Source organism: Coregonus lavaretus (genome assembly GCF_964263955.1).
Source record: "Coregonus lavaretus genome assembly, chromosome: 3".
Taxonomy (NCBI): domain Eukaryota; kingdom Metazoa; phylum Chordata; class Actinopteri; order Salmoniformes; family Salmonidae; genus Coregonus; species Coregonus lavaretus.
This window is the reverse complement of record NC_139990.1, coordinates 3870502-3892561: the sequence shown is the minus strand read 5'-3', so window position 1 is coordinate 3892561 and position 22060 is coordinate 3870502. Positions and strand designations below refer to the sequence as shown.

Genomic DNA, 22060 nt, shown 5'->3' with positions numbered 1-22060 from the left:
AGAAATCATTCTGAACACAATCCTCAATTTCCCCACCTGACAGATACTGAACCCTAGACCTACCTTACATGTGTAATTTAACAGACACTCTTATCCAGAGAGACTTACAGTAGTGAGTGCATACTTTTTCACACTGGTCCGCCGTGGGAATCGAACCCACAACCCTGGCACTGCAAGCGCCATGCTTTATCAACTGAGCCACACAGGACCTGACATACTGAACCCTAGCCCTACCTGACAGACACTGAACTCTGCCTCACCCACTGTTTGAGCTGCAGCCTCTCACGACATCGCTTTCAGTAACTCACTCCGTTAACCAAATTGAATCTCAGAATTGGAACTCGTGATAACCCTTTAGCTACGGAGTGAGCGATTCCATTCCGGGGCTCATTGATATCTACTTACATGGTGGTCCTCTGTAGCTCAGCTGGTAGAGCATGGCGCTTGTAACGCCAAGGTAGTGGGTTCAATCCCCGGGACCACCCATACACAAAAAATGTATGCATGCATGACTGTAAGTCGCTTTGGATAAAAGCGTCTGCTAAATGGCATATTATTGTTTAATTGTACAAAAAAGGAGATTCAATAATTTATCTGGGTGCTTTTCCAGAAGGTAAGAAACTGTAGCAGACCTAGAGAAACCTAAGTGTATGATCTTTTATCAAGTCAACTGGACTTTTTCCACAGTCTCCATTTTCCATCTCAGCTTCAAACATGTCAACAACTCATTTAGTAAAAATGGGTCAGTGAAGTCTCAACTAGCCAGTAAACTACACTGTGCATAGTAAAAAACAACATGGGCTTATTGAATACATTTTATAAACACAAAGTCAGATGTCACCTTAACTCTTGTACAAAATGGGTGTTCAATGAGCCTCAAATAGCCACAACTAAATAACAAGCATAATCTTTGTGAAACTGCCTCGTGATAAACACATTACGGATGACACTGAAAATAACTACCGGGGTGCCGTTCTATCGAGAGAAATTCAATGTTGAAACCATATGACCAACAGAAGAAATGTATTTAACAAACAAAGTGTGACAAGCAGCCCATGAATAATTTCATGTGACCACTAACGGTTGATTAAAAAACAAAAACACACTAGAAAATCAAGACAAACAACCAAAAGCATTTTTTTTTTTTTTTTTAAACTGACCCATAAAATAAAACTCAAACAAAAGTACTTTAGGGACATATAAAATAAATTTTATTATCCATTTTGCTTAATTTCTACATTGTAGTTGCATTTCTAGACACTGTCATCAGGAAAGAATGCAGCTACAGTTTTTATCCGGACACAGACGCAAGTAATGTTTATTTTTTCTTCTTTTCCCTCTCATTGTGCGCCCGGATCTCAATATATCATTATGGAAAAGAAAAGGGGGACCTAATATCTTCTTTTTTCTCTCTCTCTTTGTTATACTCAACATAAAAATGATTGTTGCCTGGCCCTGCTGAGGGCTTGGTAGTCCGGGCCAGACAGGGGCAGCGGGTCCATCCCGGGCCCCAGGCTGAGAGCACCGTTCAGGGCTGGGCCCCGGCGGCTGGGACCTGCGTGGCCAGAGCACTGGGGGAGGAGATCACAGGAGAGCCCGCCACGTTAGCCAGGGGCTGCGACGAGGATATGGAGGTGATGCCTGGTGAAGAGGGGGGGAAACAGGGTCAGCGGAAGAGTCTGGGGACTTCCCTATGAAGAAAATGATCACATAAGAACTGATACTATTTTATATAATGAATGGTCCTCCTTGGCCAGCTGTAGAATCATCTCTTCAGAAGAGCAACATACTGTTATGACCCCTGCAGACACCTGATATCATCAGACCCTGTGTGTTACCTGTCATCATACTGGAGGAGCTGACTGGGGTAGAACCAGTCGACAGCCCTGATATAGAGCCCATCCTCGCCTGGTCTTTCACAATGGGGTCTGACACAGACACACAGACAGAAAAGCCCATCAATGATAAGCAAACAAGCTAAGGCCACAGAGATGCAGCAGATATTTCATACAAACGCAGCTATGCATCACAACCGTGACCTCAGAGTTCAATACATTCCTGTGCACCATGGAAAGAAACATATACACTGCTCAAAAAAATAAAGGGAACACTAAAACAACACATCCTAGATCTGAATGAATGAAATAATCTTATTAAATACTTTTTTCTTTACATAGTTGAATGTGCTGACAACAAAATCACACAAAAATTATCAATGGAAATCAAATTTATCAACCCATGGTCTGGATTTGGAGTCACCCTCAAAATTAAAGTGGCCACAGTACAGGCTGATCCAACTTTGATGTAATGTCCTTAAAACAAGTCAAAATGAGGCTCAGTAGTGTGTGTGGCCTCCACGTGCCTGTATGACCTCCCTACAACGCCTGGGCATGCTCCTGATGAGGTGGCGGATGGTCTCCTGAGGGATCTCCTCCCAGACCTGGACTAAAGCATCCGCCAACTCCTGGACAGTCTGTGGTGCAACGTGGCGTTGGTGGATGGAGCGAGACATGATGTCCCAGATGTGCTCAATTGGATTCAGGTCTGGGGAACGGGCGGGCCAGTCCATAGCATCAATGCCTTCCTCTTGCAGGAACTGCTGACACACTCCAGCCACATGAGGTCTAGCATTGTCTTGCATTAGGAGGAACCCAGGGCCAACCGCACCAGCATATGGTCTCACAAGGGGTCTGAGGATCTCATCTCGGTACCTAATGGCAGTCAGGCTACCTCTGGCGAGCACATGGAGGGCTGTGCGGCCCCCCAAAGAAATGCCATCCCACACCATGACTGACCCACCGCCAAACCGGTCATGCTGGAGGATGTTGCAGGCAGCAGAACGTTCTCCACGGCGTCTCCAGACTCTGTCACGTCTGTCACATGTGCTCAGTGTGAACCTGCTTTCATCTGTGAAGAGCACAGGGCGCCAGTGGCGAATTTGCCAATCTTGGTGTTCTCTGGCAAATGCCAAACGTCCTGCACGGTGTTGGGCTGTAAGCACAACCCCCACCTGTGGACGTCGGGCCCCCATACCACCCTCATGGAGTCTGTTTCTGACCGTTTGAGCAGAAACATGCACATTTGTGGCCTGCTAGAGGTCATTTTGCAGGGCTCTGGCAGTGCTCCTCCTGCTCCTCCTTGCAAAGGCGGAGGTAGCAGTCCTGCTGCTGGGTTGTTGCCCTCCTACGGCCTCCTCCACGTCTCCTGATGTACTGGCCTGTCTCCTGGTAGCGCCTCCATGCTCTGGACAGACACAGCAAATCTTCTTGCCACAGCTCGCATTGATGTGCCATCCTGGATGAGTTGCACTACCTAAGCAACTTGTGTGGGTTGTAGACGCCGTCTCATGCTACCACTAGAGTGAAAGCACCGCCAGCATTCAAAAGTGACCAAAACATCAGCCAGGAAGCATAGGAACTGAGAAGTGGTCTGTGGTCACCACCTGCAAAACCAGTCCTTTATTGGGGGTGTCTTGCTAATTGCCTATAATTTCCACCTGTTGTCTATTCCATTTGCACAACAGCATGTGAAATGTATTGTCAATCAGTGTTGCTTCCTAAGTGGACAGTTTGATTTCACAGAAGTGTGATTGACTTGGAGTTACATTGTGTTGTTTAAGTGTTCCCTTTATTTTTTTGAGCAGTGTATATAGTAAGGTAGGAATGACTTGCAGCTCACAGAAGTAGGAGGAATCAATGGCCTCCACTCTAACCATGCATGTTAAGTATGTATGCTATTTAAGAGGTGCAGCTCACAGAAGTAGGGGTGTTCCATGGCCTCCCGGGCGGTGAGGCGGGCGTGATGGTCGTAGCGCAGCAGCTTGTCCAGGAAGTCCAGTGCCTCGGTGCTCACCAGGTGCTGGTTCTCACTGTGGACAAACCTCTCCCACCGCTTACGGGAATGCCTGGGAAACAGACTCAGCGGTCATAGACAGAATACAACATGGACACAGCCTCTCCTCATGGTCATAGACAGAATACAACATGGACACAGCCTCTCCTCATGGTCATTGACAGAATACAACATGGACACAGCCTCTCCTCATGGTCATTGACAGAATACAACATGGACACAGCCTCTCCTCACAGTCATTGACAGAATTCAACATGGACACAGCCTCTCCTCACGGTCATTGACAGAATACAACATGGACACAGCCTCTCCTCATGGTCATAGACAGAATACAACATGGACACAGCCTCTCCTCACGGTCATTGACAGAATACAACATGGACACAGCCTCTCCTCATGGTCATAGACAGAATACAACATGGACACAGCCTCTCCTCATGGTCATAGACAGAATACAACATGGACACAGCCTCTCCTCATGGTCATAGACAGAATACAACATGGACACAGCCTCTCCTCATGGTCATAGACAGAATACAACATGGACACAGCCTCTCCTCATGGTCATTGACAGAATACAACATGGACACAGCCTCTCCTCATGGTCATAGACAGAATACAACATGGACACAGCCTCTCCTCATGGTCATAGACAGAATTCAACATGGACACAGCCTCTCCTCATGGTCATAGACAGAATACAACATGGACACAGCCTCTCCCCTCAAACCTCTCCCACCGCTTACGGGAAAGACAGACCATAAATGGTCACAGTGCGTGTTTAAGATTGACTATCGCAGTCGGAATGCGCAGAATCGCTGCTCTACAAATCACATTGCATCCCAAATAACTACTCATTGTGATTCTATGCCTCGTCTTGCTCAAACTGACACACTGACAGACGCAACACTAACACAACTTCGGCGATTTGAGACCAACCTACCTGCCCAGAATGTCATTGAACCGTGGGTCTAGCTCGATGTTGTATTTGTCGATGTAGTCATACAGGTCTTCTGTGCCTAGGACTTTTGCGATCCGTACAAGCTGCAAAACAAATAGGACATGACATGCATTAAACACTGGAGGGCAGCCCCTGCTGTCTGAATATCACTAGGACCACTACTACTAGTTGTGTATCAGAGGGGATAAAGCAGCAGACACAATAAAGTCATATTCTAATCAAATCACATTTTATTTGTCAAATGTGCCGAATACAACAGGTGTACCGTAACGTAAAATGCTTACTTACAAGCCCTTAACCAACAATGCGGTTTTAAAGAAAAATAAAAGTTAAGAAAATATTTACTAAACAAACTAAAGTGTCTTCTCTTTGGGGGTTAAGGCCGGGGTTACTATTAAAACAATTTGTGACAAATATTTTTGTTAAAAGCACTATAAACAAATACAATACAATTGATTGATGCATAGTTTGGTTGATTTGATAGGGTGGCTGAGCTCACCTGGTCGTAGTTGTCGTGTCCATGGAAGAAAGGCTCCTTCCTGAAGATCATACTGGCCAGCATGCATCCCAAGCTCCACATGTCTAAACTGTAGTCGTACATCTATACAGGGACACAGTCAACAGGGAACGGTATCAGGACACAACGTTAAAAACCTACATCAACACATCGCCGAATATGTCAAGGAAAAGGAGACAGTAGAATGAAATTAGATGTGGGTTATTGAGGTTAAGTTTTACTAGAAAAAGAAACCCCCTTTTATTTTAAAAAACGTGATTTTAGGGACGGTGTTCTGGGCGAGTTGTGAAATGACATCTGCTCTGACTGTACAATTTATTTCCTGGATAAACCTGTTGTACAGAACAGATGCATCTAATTCAATCTCCTGAGGATGAAAGTAACCAAAGAAGAACCATAGCTATATACGACTGAGACAACCGTTCCCCAGCTCATGCAGTAGGAAGATCACAGGGGAATATAGTCTCTAGGAGAAAGCTGAGAAAATAGGGCCGTGTTCAATTGGGCACGACTGACTGACTGACCTGGTAGTCGACCAGCAGCTCAGGACCCTTGAAGTATCGGGATGCCACACGTACGTTGTACTCCTGAGCAGGGTGGTAGAACTCTGCCAAACCCCAGTCTATAAGGCGAAGCTAGGAAACAGAAGAAGAAATACAGTTAGTTTGAAAACATCATTAGAATCCAACAGCCAGGACTAACATTCATCTAGATGGTTTAAATCAACACACAGGAGTTTGTTTAAAATTTAGCAGATGTGGGGGGGGGGGGGGGGGGGGGGGGTGCATGAATTGTCATTTGTGTATACAGAATCAGATAAATTATCAATTAATGAACGAGATTTCTACGTTTTCTAGTCACAATGGGGGACCGAACCTTAGTAAATAAATATGATTAATGTTTATACCATATTAGAAAAATATACCAAAGACTATCTCTGGAATTTGTCTTACCTCATGAGGCAACATGAATTATCCTACCAAGTGAATGAAAAGGTCCCATTAGACCCCTCAGAGGGGTTGTGCTGAGTAGTTCTCTATTGGGGAAAGATTCATGTTGAGCTTTCTACTGTGGTGGTTAAACACTCACACGCTAGTCAACAATTGGCTAAATGCCTTGTATGGCACAATTGGACCAATCACAGATGAGACAGGGTGCTTTGTGGACCTACTAAACCCAACGGCAGCAGACTGTCGGGCAACACTCCGCCCATAAGTTGGTCTCTGTGACCATACGTACATTAGCCAATCAGAGCAGAGAAAGGAGGGAGGGAAAAGAGACTAATAGGCCAGTACCTTTCTGTGTTCGTGGTCGATCATGACGTTGTGTGGCTTGACGTCTCTGTGCATGATTCCCATACTGTGACAGTAGTCCAGGGCCTGTGGGTGGGAACAGAGAGGAGAAACAGCTGACAACTGGCTCATGTTCACTACGGCACACCGTGACAAAAACAAGCATTTCTCATTGGCCATGTTCAGATAGTACCTCCCAGTTTGTGAGCGTTTCCTTCAGTTTTGTGCTTACTGAACTCACCCCGGAACATAGCCACGGTGCTCACAGGTCCCGCTCACGTATTCCAGCCAATTAAGTGGGGAGAAAGGCCTTGCCAGTCATCTTTATGGCTGCATTAAGTCCCACTGACATAAACATAATGGAAAACACTTGGCTAACACACCTATTGTGCAGATGAAACATGAACATTATAGGCCAGTGATCCTCATCAACCCTGCTCCTGGAGAGCTGCAGGCAGCAGTACTGTCCCGTGATTGGGAACCACTACTAATACTACTATAGGTCAACAACCATGGATCCTGGCTCCTATCCTGACAGCTACGTTAGCTGATCTTTCATCAGTGAGGCCAGGGAGAGAGAGCGCTAGATATGCGAGAAGGCCAAGTCAGTGGGATAAGGATGGGAGCAGATGCTTTTCCGTGCTTGTGGGCTGGGGAGAGCTTTCAGTGATCCAGCTTTAGCACACACCAGCTTGGCAGCAGGAATAAACAAGGCTGCTAACACTGTCTAGACAGAGCTGTCGTAGAGCAGCGAACCTCCGTGAACCCTGTCCATAGTACTGTAATCCACCGGCAGCCATTTTTAGAGCCAGTTACCTTTTTTTTTTTTATGTCAGGTGTCTTCACGAGAAAGATGCTGAGGGCAAACAAAATTCCAATATCTTCCCATTGTCCTCAGAGATCCAGTCAACGGGTAAATGCTTAAAATGCTATTAAAATAAATATAAAACCTGCAGGTTTTGATCCATCCATAAAGGCTACAGTGTAAACAACTGAATAATAATAACAAACTCATGAAGACTCAGACATAGTCGTTAGTTAGTTCAAAAGCAGCAGCGTATGTGATCTGGCTGAGCAGGGGCTGGAGATGGGTTTGGCTGAGGCTGGGGTTGAGGCTGGAGATGGGTTTGGCTAGGGTTGAGGCTGGGAGCAGAGAGAGAGAGGCGAAGTGTCAGGCCGGTCCACTCAGATAAATCCTCTTGTCTTTAACACGACTCCTCCACATGGCTCGCCTCTCCCTCGCCTGCCCTGCTCAGGGTTCGCTTATCGCCACGGTGAAGAGCGAGAGGCCCTCAGCGACAGCAGGGGTGGGGAGGGATTAGGCTTTAGGCAAAATGTGGCTTTTAAAATAATTAGACACCGGAGTGACCGCTATAAAAAAAAAATCTTAGCTCTGTCCACATTGTTCTCTTGCATTCTGTTAATAGTTTCTACCATATTTATTGAAATAGGTTATGCAGGCTATAACAAAGGAATAGGCCACTTGGCATGGCCCTGCTGCTGGCTGCCCGGTCAGCTCTGTACTGTGTGGTGCCAGTCAAGTTGAAATAGGCTACATAGTCTGTCACATCACGATGACGTCACTATCGACAATGGCCGTCAATCATCTTCTATATCCTATAATATCGTCCAACCCTACAGTGCTGTGGCTTACAGCTGAAGTCCTGACCAACATAACACTTCAACACCTCAGGCTATTTTCAATCGGGGGGAATCGAAGCTCCTGTCTCGCTCACCCAGACTGTGTACCTAATTGCACCATATTCTATTATAGTTCACTATAGAGAGAATAGGGTGTCATTTGGGAGGCACAACCAGTTATAGGGTACAATAATGAGGTCTTACCTTTAAGATCTCGTACATGTAGAACCGTATGTCGTAGTCGGATAGCGTTTGATACAATTGCTGCAAAAAGAGAAGAAAAATTCAACACATTTCACCAGAATGCCACTGTGAGAGATGTAATAGAGGCATGTGGTCAAAGCTTCGGCTTCCATTTTGACTGGATAAAAAGGACAGTGATTCTTCTTACCTTGAAGTCTGTGTTGTTGACGTGTTCAAAGACCAGAGCTGGAGTCCGAGACTGCAATGAAAAACACAAAAACAAAAAGTTATTAAAAATAATAATAAATGAGACCAAATATGTTCAGTATAAACTATCATTAAATAGCGGATGCATACCAGATTCAGCTGGATTTTCAGCGAGAGTGGTAGCCAAAATTTCATATGATATGTACCGAGCAGCATGATGGCATGTATTATTGGTAGGTTGATGAAACTGACCACTGGATCCTTGACGATGTCTAGAAGTGAGATGATGTTGGGGCCGCCTCGCAGATTTTCTAGAATCTTGATTTCTCGCTTGATTTTCTTCTTCTTTACTGGCTGTTGGGCACAAGAGAAGAACAGAGCGAGAGATTGGCGCAAAGAGAATGTTTGACAGAGCTTCTGTGAAATACCATGCTGTGAGCAGTACAGAGAAAAACTACAGGGCAGGGGTCCTCGATTATATTCAGCCGGGGGCTGATTTTTTTTATTGATTACATTGGGATATGATCACATATGCCTCCATTTATGCGTGGGAATACTTGGGAACAGATTTCCACAAATTACTTTGAGCTGATTTCCTGGTGATTTTACAGTCGTTAATGTCCAACAATGAAAATGTGGTTTAAAAAAAAAGGTTGTTGTTTTTCTCAGAAAACTTGAGGGGCCAAATAGGCCGCCTTTGGGCAACCCTGCTATAGGGCCCATATAGAAAGCATCACTCAGTAAATATGGTCTATAGGCCAAATAACAGGTAAAAGACTAGCCCGTCCACAGCTTCAGTAACTTTGGGTCAGAGCCTGTGGTCTAGCGGTAAAACATCCTGACCCCAGCCACATACATGTCTCTCCCCAATTGAGACACATTCCATCCCCACGTCCACCCTTCCTACTGTTACTCCTACAAGCCTGTCTCCCCCTCTGTTTCCAACGGTCTTAATAAACGGGTCAAAAACACATTCAAAATATATATTTGAAGGAAACACACTGGGTCTCAATGGAGTGAAGTCCAGCACCAGTACCTTGAGTATTTTGACGACTACTTTCTCGTTGTTTGTGATGTTGATTGCTTCAAACACTTCGCTGTATTTGCCCCGGCCGAGCTTTCGCACCAGCTGGTAGTCATCTTGATTCCTGAGGGACAGACAGAGACAGATAACAATGAGTAATATTCACAACAATGTTAACACAGATAAACCCTGATTCCACCAACTGATAGTTAACACTGTGATACATGTTGATAAAGCTGGCACATTCCACGTTTAAAATCAGACCTGCAACGCCCCAGGGCCATGTTCAGTAGGCAAACATTGTGGAATGTTGCAGATAGAAATGTCATGAAGAGCCGACATGACACCTTACTCTACATTTCAGAGATGAATGTTTGTTCTACTTCATATATTTATATCTGAACATTCCAATTCCACACAGTTGTGCCCTGCTCTGCTGAACTTGACCCTGATAAGTCTCTGTTGTAGTGATTCCTCACGAATTATGGTGAATTATGCTTTTAGAATCAAATGTCAAATATATGTCAACAACCCTTCCTCCAAAGGACCATTCTATGCATTACATTTTGTGAAAATCATGGTATATTTTTTGGTCCTGGTTTCGTGAGGAATCACTCTGCTGCTGTATCTGACACTGAATGGGGTAAGGGTGTGGTGCTGCCACCGACCAATCAGATGGCTAGCTCAGCTCACCCCCATTCCACAACGTGTGACTCGTAGTCCCAGTACTCGCGGGGTCTCTGTGTGTTCACGTCGGGGTAAACCCGGGATCGGCTGGTGACCGGGCCGGACATCTTCAGGTGGACGCAAAGGCTCTCTCCTCAGGACCTGCGGGTCGGGGGAGAACAGAAGACCATAGAAATGTATCAAACAGACAGAAACACACGCGCTAACATGGATGGACCAGTGCGGCGACACCGCCAAACTTCCATGATTCACATTTTTCAAGCTAAGGTCTTTGGGGAGTAGGATATGCGAGCGCATACGTTTGTTTCGCCTAGCTGAGTTCTGCTAGAAGCAAACTGAACTGATGTATGCTGCAGGGTTTTCGTTAGGAAAACGTGGCGCAGGACAACGTGACCAGGAAAATTTTAATTTACCGGCCATTTGAGAAATTTACCGGACCCATATGTATTGGGTGCGTAATCCACTAGGGCAGGGTTCTTCAATTCCGGTCCTGGAGGGCCGAAACACTTCTGTTTTTTATTCCTACCTGGTAGTTAATTGCACTCACCTGGTGTCCCAGGTCTGAATTAGCCCCTGATTAGAAGGAGAGGATGAAAAACAGAGGTGTTTCGGCCCTCCAGGACCGGAATTGAAGAACCCTGCACTAGGGTGTCCACCCACAGTGTGCTAAGAATTACAAAAATCAAATTTAGATTATGGTAATGCATGTTAACAGAACATGCAACTCGTGTAATGAAGCAGCCAATAAAACATTCTTTTCTAACATTTGCCAAAATGCAATTCATGAGAAAACATTCTAAACAGCGCACCTGGGAAAATTCCATTCTAAACAGTGCACCTTATAGCGGTTCCATATGTGACAAGAGATGAAAATCTCTGTTAGAAACTTAGAAAGAGGGGGAATGTAAAGATGCAACAACTCGAATGGGTTGCTAATATGACTAGGATTGTGACTTTGGCTTCTGGACAAAAATGTAAATGTAAAAGAAAGTTGATATGAAAACGAATAGAACAGGAGAGAAATGTCATAGTGGTGGGTCCAATTGGGAAGTCAATGGAAATAATGTACCAGAATGATATAATTACTTCTGTCTATACAGAAATAAATCAAATAATTCAAAATACTTCACCAGAAAGCATGACATAGCCAAAGAGGAATTGAAAATGTAGCTTCTTTTAAAAAATAGCTGTGGATTGTTTCAAATCACAAGCTTTTAGGCCTTTGCCTATTTGAGAAGCCTGTAATTTGGGCAGCGTGCGTGGCAATAGGCCTAGCTGATTATTGAGTTTCGCTGTCAGTGAAAACCATCTAAAATATGTGTGAGTATAATTTTTTATGTTGAGACAAGAAGAAGGGGAGGGGTGTGTGGTGAAGATATAGGCCAGTCTCTCTGCAGAATGGCTCAGCTGTCTCCCGGCAATTCTTGTGCATTCATTGTTTACATTGTTTCATTGTGTGAATTATTTGCCCTTAGATCTTTTGCAATTCCCCATTACATATGTCACCAGTAGTAAATGTATCGTTAATCCCTGTCATTTGGTTAAATTTTTTCTGTTAATGAATGTATTACAGTGATTTACCGTTGTCATTCACGGAGTGGAAACGGTTGTTTGCAGAGTTCACAACCTGCTACACTTGTGAGAAACAAGTTTTGGTTGATTTCATAGCCATCATTTACGAGATTTAATTGTTTTATTGTCTTTTGTTTGGAGTGGTCCATGTGAGCAATGAGCATGTGTCTGGTTTCTCTGTCCTGATGTGGAGGGAGCGTGCACGGCTGAGCACGCATAGAAGTACCTGGATTGCTGTGCGGAAATGTAGGAAAGTGTTTTTTTTTATCATCCATTGTGAATGATAATATATTAAAACTATTGTTCAGGGATCATCAACTAGATTCAGCCGCAGCCAATTTTTTATTGAGCAGATGGTCGGGGGCCGGAACATAACTACAAATCATTTGTAGACCGCAAATTGACCGCAAGAAGCCCAAACAGATATATTTGACTAAAACATCATTTCAAACCTTGCTTACATTTGTATATGATCACGTGTCTCTCTATGATGCGTGGAAATACTTGGGAAAAGAGTTCCCAAATTAAAATCACAGAGCTGAGTTCCTGGTGTTTTTACAGTTTTTTTTTTTTATGTCCAACAACAACAACAAAAAATGTAATGTTTTTTTTGCTCAGAAAACTTGGGGGGTCAAATAAAACTACCCGCGGGCCAAATTCAGCATGCGGGCCGCCAGTTGGGAAACCCTGATATATTTCCTCATAGTAAGCTATTTGAAAAATCTTTCCAACAATCTCCCCCTCGCATTAGTTTACTTTTAACTTTTCTATTTTTATCACTTTAATTCAAATTTTTATGATTAACCACGTGACAATGATTTTGAGAAACAAAAACGTTATTATTTAAAATAATCTGTTCCACGAAAATCATCACTGGCACGCAGAACGGTAGAAATGGTAGGATCAATTGTAAGCGTCTCCAAACTTGAAACGCACGTACCGCCTAAGAAGTCTTTATAAAATAATTGCCTCCACGTTTCCATGATTTTGCCTATAGGCTACTTTGAAGCAAGGTAAAACATGCCTCATAATATGTAATAAAACAATCAGGTTTCAAACAATTAAGCATGTTTTCAACATACCGCCTCCAGCTCACATTGTAAAGTGGTGGGTGACTCGCTGATAGCCTGTTGCCTGCACTTGAATGGTGAATGGGAGGCGCGCTTCAATTACCAGTTGAGAAATAAAAAATAGTAGCTCTTTTTAAATTGTGCACCAACTTTCATACCCTCGATTGCATTTAGAATTGTTGCGCAATGAACGGACTTATAAAAGCATGTTTTACTCCAGCCGCAACCAGCTGAGGAGCAGCAGGAGAAATCCCGCTCAAAATAGGCTCTGTATGCTGTGCGTGTGATAGTTGTGTTGGATAAATAAGATACATGATGACAAATGTTCCCTCTAAAAAATGTTCCACCACTGAGCCAATCTGCTGAGCGCAAACTTGAATGTTGTGAACATTCTGTGTAACTTCCGGCAGGCGTTTACTGGGAACACCGAGGCTGTACCTGCTTTAAGTTACAGTTTTAACAGTGGCCAAGTAGGCTACTGTGGCTATTTGATCATAATGTAGGCCTGTGGAACCCTGACCTGTTCACCGGACGTGCTACCTTGTCCCAGACCTGCTGTTTTCAACTCTCTCTCTACCGCACCTGCTATTTCAACCTCTAAATGCCCGGCTATGAAAAGCCAAGTGACATTTACTCCTGATGTACTGACCTGTTGCAACCTCTACAACCACTGTGATTATTATTTGACCCTGCTGGTCATCTATGAACGTTTGAACATCTTGGAGAAAAATCTGGCCTTAATGGCCTTGTACTGTTATAATCTCCACCCGGCACAGCCAAAAGGGCCACCCCTCAGAGCCTGGTTCCTCTCTAGGTTTCTTCCTAGGTTTCTGCCTTTCTAGGGAGTTTTTCCTAGCCACCGTGCTTCTACATCTGCATTGCATGCTGATTGGGGTTTTAGGCTGGGTTTCTGTATAGCACTTTGTGACATCTGTTGATATAAAAATGGCTTTATAAATAAAATTGGATTGATTGATTGAGAAAACACTTTACAAAATAAAATGTATTATTCCCATACCATTAATACAGAGAATCAGACAAATTATGCTACACTTTGCCTATTGGCTACTTCGCTTATTCAAGACTGTCTCAAAATACACTGCCCCTTTAAGAGTCTACCTGACTCGCTTTTCAAAGATGGCTAGAAATGCACACATTTTGTGCTCGTTAGAAGCCACCACTCCCCCATTGTTGACTAGAAATGAGCTATAACTGGGCTAATAACTCACAAAGAATATGAACAAATGTGCACAAGTGGCTACATGCAGCTCTCACTTTGATCTCAAAACAAGCACATCTACTCACGACCGCTTATACTGTAGCCTAAACATCGTCCAGTTCAAATTGAAAGGCACAGATCCATATATGGCAATTGTTATTTGCATATAGGCCTACTGCAGCTCTGATTGGTTATGGCGCACCGGTCTGTTTAGAGTACGGGCCTGAGTCCTGCCTGTCAACGCAATTGAATCCTACTCCAACGCACTCTGCCTACAAGAAAATCTCTTGCACAGTTAGTTTTGCATACTAAATCTTGCAAAGTTTGTTTTGTATCAATATGTTACATTGAAAGTGGCTAATATTGCATTGATTCGATTACAATTCCCATAGTAGAGTGAAATGTTAATAGTGTTCACTAAAGGGGAAAACTGTAGAAAGTTAAATCTCGTGCCCATCTGCACAGGCTTATTTTTCTTCTGCGTGGCAGTCCGGCAGCTTAGAGGGAACATTGATGATGACTAATGAAAATACACACAGACCAATTTAATTTCACTAAATTATGCAAATTTACCTATAGACCGATAAGCATTGACGGTCAAATGCATTTCCATCGACTGGTATTCCATCACTGAATAAAAGTATTATTTTGCAATTGGATTTATTATCCTTTATTTCAATCATTTTGGCTGGAAACAGTTTTATTTATCAGCAATAGCCGGCTAACAGAAACCCTGGTATGTGGGCGCATTAACTGTTGCCAGAAGAACTCTTATTTCTGAGACTGTGATGCATGCAGTGTGCTGCAGACCTAATGGTATAATAATTGCAGCCCACTATAAGAACACAGAACAGGTCCTTGTGTCCTTCCTCTGGTGAATGTTGTTGACCCTTATTTAACCCGGTATACGAGCTAAAGATGATGATTATGGTTTTAGACCAATGAAGCAATATATATATATGAACTTGGAAGTACACTGGTACAGTAGCACTTCTGTACTTTGTATGGTTTCTTTAATGATCTCGAGAATGATGTGTTCATGATGGTGTTTAATGTCTGTGTTTTATATGGTGAGGCCAAGTTTTTCAAATGTTTTAATCATTGATAACCACGATGATAACATAAAAGGTCAGTAGCATGCTACAGAAATCATTTCAAAGGAAATGTAGGCAAGGCTAGTTCATGGAAGATGCTTTCCACTTATATGCAACAAAAGGCTAGATGGCAATATGTTGATGAATTCTAGGAAATAAGGAATCATATCCCCTACCCCACATTAATAAATAAATTAGACCTAGGCCAAATTGAAGTCATTCAATTTTCTATAATAATAACAATAATAATAATGAATCGTCGGTGTGTCCAAAGGTCAGTGGGACAACCCCCGGTGAAGCATCATCATGCATTATTAGCATATTATTTATATCATATTCATAACTTTCCCATTGGCATTAGGGTTGGGTGATGTTAACCTTTCTCCTATCGTGACTAAGTAGCAATAAAACATTGTGATATACGATGGTATCGCCCCTTACTGGTCAACCCCCCCCCCCCCCAAAAAAAGTTACATAATAACACAAAAAGACAGCTGGTACGAGCTCGCATGCTACAGGAGGGAAGAGAAGATTGACCAAAAATATTTTGGAGCCAAATCTTTTTTAGTTGCCTATTTCTCTCCGTTGTCATGAAAGAGGTGTGCGTGGGTTGTAAATCATGTATGTGTGATGGGTTGTAAATCATGAAAGGCCCGGCTGCAGAGCACACAACTCTACTGTCCCCAGAACTGGATAATTATTCAAATGATTCGCATTTTTTTGCCTAATCTTCCTCTCTTATTAGGTTCTATACATTGCTAATAATAGGAAATAGGTCTAATTTACACCGTTTCTTTTATAAGCTTTGTTTAGCTGCAAGTTCTTCTGACTTCTCATTCGATTTTTACATCTTGATATTGTTTGGTCAATTTGACTAATATTTGTAATTCAAAATAAAGCTGTGATAGAGAATCGCCTATAGACTGACTTTCACAATTGTTCCCATTTGAATACTGCAACGTTAGGACATTAAACATTTGACTAGAATAACCTAATTTGGAAAATACTCTTCATAACTTTAACTGTCTTAATGCTTTTGATAGAATTAATTCGTAGGATTTGGCTTTTGGCCGTTTGGTTCACAACGGCAAGTAGGAGGGATGCATGTATCATTTATTTTATAATAGACTAATCTTTGCTCAACTGTAAGGTTTGTTCAAACTATCTTGCTGTTGTTTGTTCTACCGCTCATTAACTTAGGCCCATCATGTTTTTGGGTTATTCAAAAACAACTTAAAACGTTGAGAACGCCGTTAGATAAATTCATTGTTTGATCATTTTACATTTTAGTCATTTTAGCAGACGCTCTTATCCAGAGCGACTTACAATTAGCGAGTGCATACATTTTCATACTGGTCCCCCGTGGGAATTGAACCCACAACCCTAGCGTTGCAAGCGCCATGCTCTACCATCTGAGCCACACGGGATCATGAAGTAGCGCGGTGGGATGAGGCGGGAGAAAGCCAACATTTATAAAAACTGACGTCATATTCATATCAAATGGAGAGAAAATACAACATTTCAATAATTAGACACTGGAGTGTCCGCTATAAAAAATTTAATAGACTTCGGCTATATGGCCAAGAACATCCGACATTAAGAGAGAAAAAACCAAACATTTTCTGACATTTTGCGCAACTTTATTGAAAATCTTAGCTCTGTCTACATTGTTCTCTTGCATTCTGTAAATAGTTTCTACCATATTTATTGAAATAGGTTATGCAGGCTATAACAAAGGAATAGGCCACTTGGCATGGCCCTGCTGCTGGCTGCCCGGTCAGCTCTGTACTGTGTGGTGCCAGTCAAGTTGAAATAGGCTACATAGTCTGTCACATCACGATGACGTCACTATCGACAATGGCCGTCAATCATCTTCTATATCCTATTCTATCCTAATAATCGCCCAACCCTAATTGGCATTGAACCTGTCATTACTGCAACAAAGGGAAACACAACCCCATATTACCTCACACTATGACAATGCACACAGTCTCACAATGGCTTCACCTACCAAATTTGAAACAAGTAGACATTCCACTCAAACTCTCTGAAGCTGGAGACTCTTATCTCCCTCACTAACTTTAAGCGTCAGTTGTCAGAGCAGCTTACCCATCACTGCACCTGTACACAGCCATTCTGTAATTAGCCCACCCAACTACCTCATCCCCATATTGTTATTTATTTTGCTAATTTGCACCCCAGTATCTCTATTTGCACATCATCTTTTGCACATCTATCATTCCAGTGTTAATAAGAAATTGTAACTATTTTGCACTATGGCCTATTTATTGCCTTACCTACATAACTTACTACATTCGCACACACTATATATTTATTTTCTGTTGTATTTTTGACTATAATAATAATAATAATAATATAATATGCCATTTAGCAGACGCTTTTATCCAAAGCGACTTACAGTCATGTGTGCATACATTTTTGTGTATGGGTGGTCCCGGGGATCGAACCCACTACCCTGGCGTTACAAGTGCCGTGCTCTACCAGCTGAGCTACAGAGGACCATGTTTTGTTTTACCCCATATGTAACTCTGTGTTGTATTTATCGCACTGCTTTGCTTTATCTTGGCCAGGTCGCAGTTGTAAATGAGAACTTGTTCTCAACTGGCTTACCTGGTTAAATAAAGGTTAAATACAAATAAATAAAAAACTAAAAACGCCAAAGCCACCGCAAAACAGAAAAATGTAACAGAGACGTGTGCATTATACCAGGTGAACCAGAAACAACAGATACTGTGTTTTGCAGCATTACTTTTTGGATTGAATACCATTCCAGAGATTCCAAAGCCCCCCTTCCAACAAGCACACTTGCTTCCACACTACCTTAAAGTCAGCAGTCTTGTTCAACAGTAAGTACCATGGCTAAACAAACTTCAGATCACATGATTCTGTCAAAATGAGAGCCAGTCACAAGGCATGTGCCAGCCCCTCAATGGCAGATCTTTGTTGACCTCGTAGATTAAAAAGGGAAAATATAAAGCTAGGGAGTCAAATCTAAAATACCCAAGAAATTCAAAGGAAAAACCAATGAGACCTAGGCTTGATCAAAACATAGGCTACATTCAGATTTTCTTTCTCACAGATAGCACGGTAAAACAACTGGGTTTAATCAATAGAAGGACAGAGGGGCATTAGCCTAATGATCATGGCAGACATGATCCGTGAGAGTACACCTAGCCTACATAGCAGCTGACAAATATCTCCATCCAGGTAACATGGTTTCACCTTGAATGGTAGTTATAGGAGCTACTCAGCGCGAGAAGGGTATATTGGCAGGAGGGGTTTGGTATCAAATCAAATGGCTTTTCAGTTGGAGGTTGAACTGTAAGGGGGCGATACGGAAAATGTAGGCTAGGCCTAGTTACCATTACAGTTACCATTGCAAACCAAGAAGTGAAGCACAAAAATGTGATCTGGAACATTGACCTTCTAGAATTGGGCTACATGAGTAATAACTAACATATTAGCTACATTGTGGACCTTGGTTCCATTGCCTTAATTTTCCTATCAGAAGTTACTCTGTATAGTGTTAGACCTAATTGAACTCAGAAAGAGATCAATTGCAAGAGATGTGGCGGCAGGTAGCCTAGCGGTTAAGAGCTTTGGGCAAGTAACAAAAAGTCGCTGGTTCAAATCCCAGAACCGACTAGGTTAAAAATCTGTCGATGTGCCCTTGAGCAAGGCACTTAACCCTAATTGCACCTGTATGTCGCTCTGGATAAGAGCGTCTGCTAAATGACTAAAATATAAATGTTAAAATGAGATATCTAACGTTAGCTACTTACCTTGCTATTAATCCCCTGTAATACAATTAGCTACAAGATGTAGCCAGAGCATGCACCAAGCTTGTGGTCATTCAATAAATTAATGAGTTGTTAATCATTTCATTTAATGGCTTCTAGAAGCAAACATTTGCATTATTTTAATTGAACAGTAGTAAGTAGTAAGACAAGAGACATTGCATAAATTAGGTAGCTACATCAGCTATTGAACAAAATGTCCTCTTTACTTTAGCTTCAGACTGACTCAACATTTATCAGAAAGTCAGCTGTGAAAATGTAAACCCAACTAGCTAGCTAGATGAGTTGGTCATTCGCCTGTACAAGGCACTAAATGAATACAACAATAAAGTTAATCAATAGATCCCTAAATATATCATTCTAACCAAGATTAGTTGGTACTAGTAGTTAGCTACCTATTTCATAGCAGCAGCATCAACTAGTTAGCCGGCTAGCTAGATATTCACCAATGCTTTGCTAGTTCCTGGTAGTAGCTATAGCTTAAAAATGGAAACATCTTTAAAAGGTTCAAACACATTTAAGGACATCATTTCCCATCACAGTGTTCTTCTTGTTGGCGTTAACAAAAAGCACATTTCATTGATTGATAACCGCACGGTCACAAGGCCGCACAAGCCTCGGGTTTTCCTAGCTAAATCAAGTCTGGGTCTGGGATTAGTTAATGAGCCTAGCATAGCATAGCCAAGCCAACGGGAACCAGTGGTTCCCCATAGTAAAATTCCCACATATACGGATTTCAGTAATGTTAAAGCTAGTGTGTGTGTTATGTTCTTAACTACGTGAGTAGGATATTTCATAGCTATTTCGATCCTGGTGCCTTGGTTTACGCCTTGCCACAACGATAAGAGATAGCTAACTGGCTAAAGTTAGCCGCTCACAAGCAAGCCGTGGTCGGGGAAAAACTCACTTCACAGTGAGTTAGCTAGCAAGCTACCACATCCATTCCACGAGACGATAATGTATGCCCGACAGAACAAGTGTTGAAAGCTACACTCGACTCTAACCATTCATATGTTTTCTAGGTGAAAAGGGACAATTAAACTCGTGTAAAATCGATTAAAATATACAGTATATTACCTCTCAGAGCTTCGGGATGACAATATGGCGACACTGTACTCCAGCAACCAGTTTGAGATAAAGAAGGGCAGTTACTCAAGACCTCCACTCCTCGGGGTGGCGCATGTCTGCACTCATTTGATAGGTACTACATAGTTTGACAAGTAGGCTAGTAGTAAAAGCAGGTCAGAGCCAAGGGCAAAGCAACAATGTTAGTAAACCGCACACTGAAATTGGAGGCAGTGAACAACATGTTACCACAATACTGTGTTAGCTCGCCAAGCCAAAGCATTCACTCGCAGAGCTATTGCAAGTCTTCAGATATCAGGCAAGGACATACTGTATCACATCATTCAAGCATGGTTCACCGAACCACCTGCAACTTCACACCCCTTGACCCCCTCTTCTTCGCATAGAACAATCCAAGTCACGGTACCAACCAGCGGGGAATCGAACCTGGATCTCCTGCGCCACAAGACCAAACCAAACACCACCATTACATATAGTAGTTTATACAATTAAATCGTGAAATGAATTAAGTGTATGCCTATGTAGGCCTACATTCAACTGTTAGAAGTGTTCAGTCTGTCCATTGGTCAGGACAATGAAGGACTATCTGACGAGACAGTTCACAGACTGTAGTAGTCTGGAATATGGTTGCATTGCACAATGTTCTTGTTACACTGACCTTGATATATGTAAAAAGTTTAATCCAGTGCTGTTGCGCAATACAATTTCCCCCAAAACAAAGTGCTCTCTGTCTGTACCATAAAGGGAACAGGAGTACTTTTTAGATAATCAATAGGCCTATTGATAGAAAATCTTGACTTGAAAAAAGTATTTGATCCCCTGCTGATTTTGTACGTTTGCCCAATGACAAAGAAATGATCAGTCTATAATTTTAATGGTAGGTTTATTTGAACAGTGAGAGACAGAATAACAAAAAAAAAATCCAGAAAAACGCATGTCAAAAATGTTATATATTGATTTGCATTTTGATGAGGGAAATAAGTATGGCTCCCAGGTGTCTTTTATACAGGTAACGAGCTGAGATTAGGAGCACACTCTTAAAGGGAGTGCTCCTAATCTCAGTTTGTTACCTGTATAAAAGACACCTGTCCACAGAAGCAATCAATCAATCAGATTCCAAACTCTCCACCATGGCCAAGACCAAAGAGCTCTCCAAGGATGTCAGCGACAAGATTGTAGACCTACACAAGGCTGGAATGGGCTACAAGACCATCGCCAAGCAGCTTGGTGCGAGTTGGTGCGATTATTCGCAAATGGAAGAAACTGTCAATCTCCCTCGGCCTGGGGCTCCATGCAAGATCTCACCTCGTGGAGTTGCAATGATCATGAGAACGGTGAGGAATCAGCCCAGAACTACACGGGAGGATCTTGTCAATGATCTCAAGGCAGCTGGGACCATAGTCACCAAGAAAACAATTGGTAACACACTACGCCGTGAAGGACTGAAATCCTGCAGCGACGGCAAGGTCCCCCTGCTCAAGAAAGCACATGTACAGGCCCGTCTGAAGTTTGCCAATGAACATCTGAATGATTCAGAGGAGAACTGGGTGAAAGTGTTGTGGTCAGATGAGACCAAAATCGAGCTCTTTGGCATCAACTCAACTCGCCGTGTTTGGAGGAGGAGGAATGCTGCCTATGACCCCAAGAACACCATCCCCACCGTCAAACATGGAGGTGGAAACATTATGCTTTGGGGGTGTTTTTCTGCTAAAGGGACAAGACAACTTCACAGAATCAAAGGGACGATGGACGGGGCCATGTACCGTCAAATCTTGGGTGAGTACCTCCTTCCCTCTGCCAGGGCATTGAAAATGGGTCGTGGATGGGTATTCCAGCA

At 42.7% G+C, this 22060-nt stretch overlaps 1 protein-coding gene across 2 annotated transcripts; it reads right to left on the bottom strand.

The window, feature by feature from the left end:
• Window positions 1–1113: 1113 nt before the first annotated feature.
• Window positions 1114–20294, bottom strand: LOC311119283 (casein kinase II subunit alpha-like). 2 transcript variants are annotated; one of them, XM_084157724.1, is made up of 13 exons: window positions 20215–20294; window positions 10371–10505; window positions 9690–9801; window positions 8906–9007; window positions 8655–8705; window positions 8468–8527; window positions 6626–6709; window positions 5855–5965; window positions 5313–5414; window positions 4796–4896; window positions 3756–3904; window positions 1839–1928; window positions 1114–1641 (listed from the first exon to the last, which is right to left on the bottom strand). In XM_084157724.1, the coding sequence occupies exons 2-13, from the start codon at window positions 10469–10471 to the stop codon at window positions 1529–1531; spliced, it is 1176 nt and encodes a 391-aa protein (XP_084013850.1). In that variant the 5' UTR covers window positions 10472–10505; window positions 20215–20294; the 3' UTR covers window positions 1114–1528. The 2 variants fall into 2 exon arrangements, with proteins under 2 accessions (XP_084013850.1, XP_084013851.1); XM_084157725.1 differs by lacking the exon at window positions 20215–20294 and adding an exon at window positions 10912–11030.
• Window positions 20295–22060: the final 1766 nt, after the last annotated feature.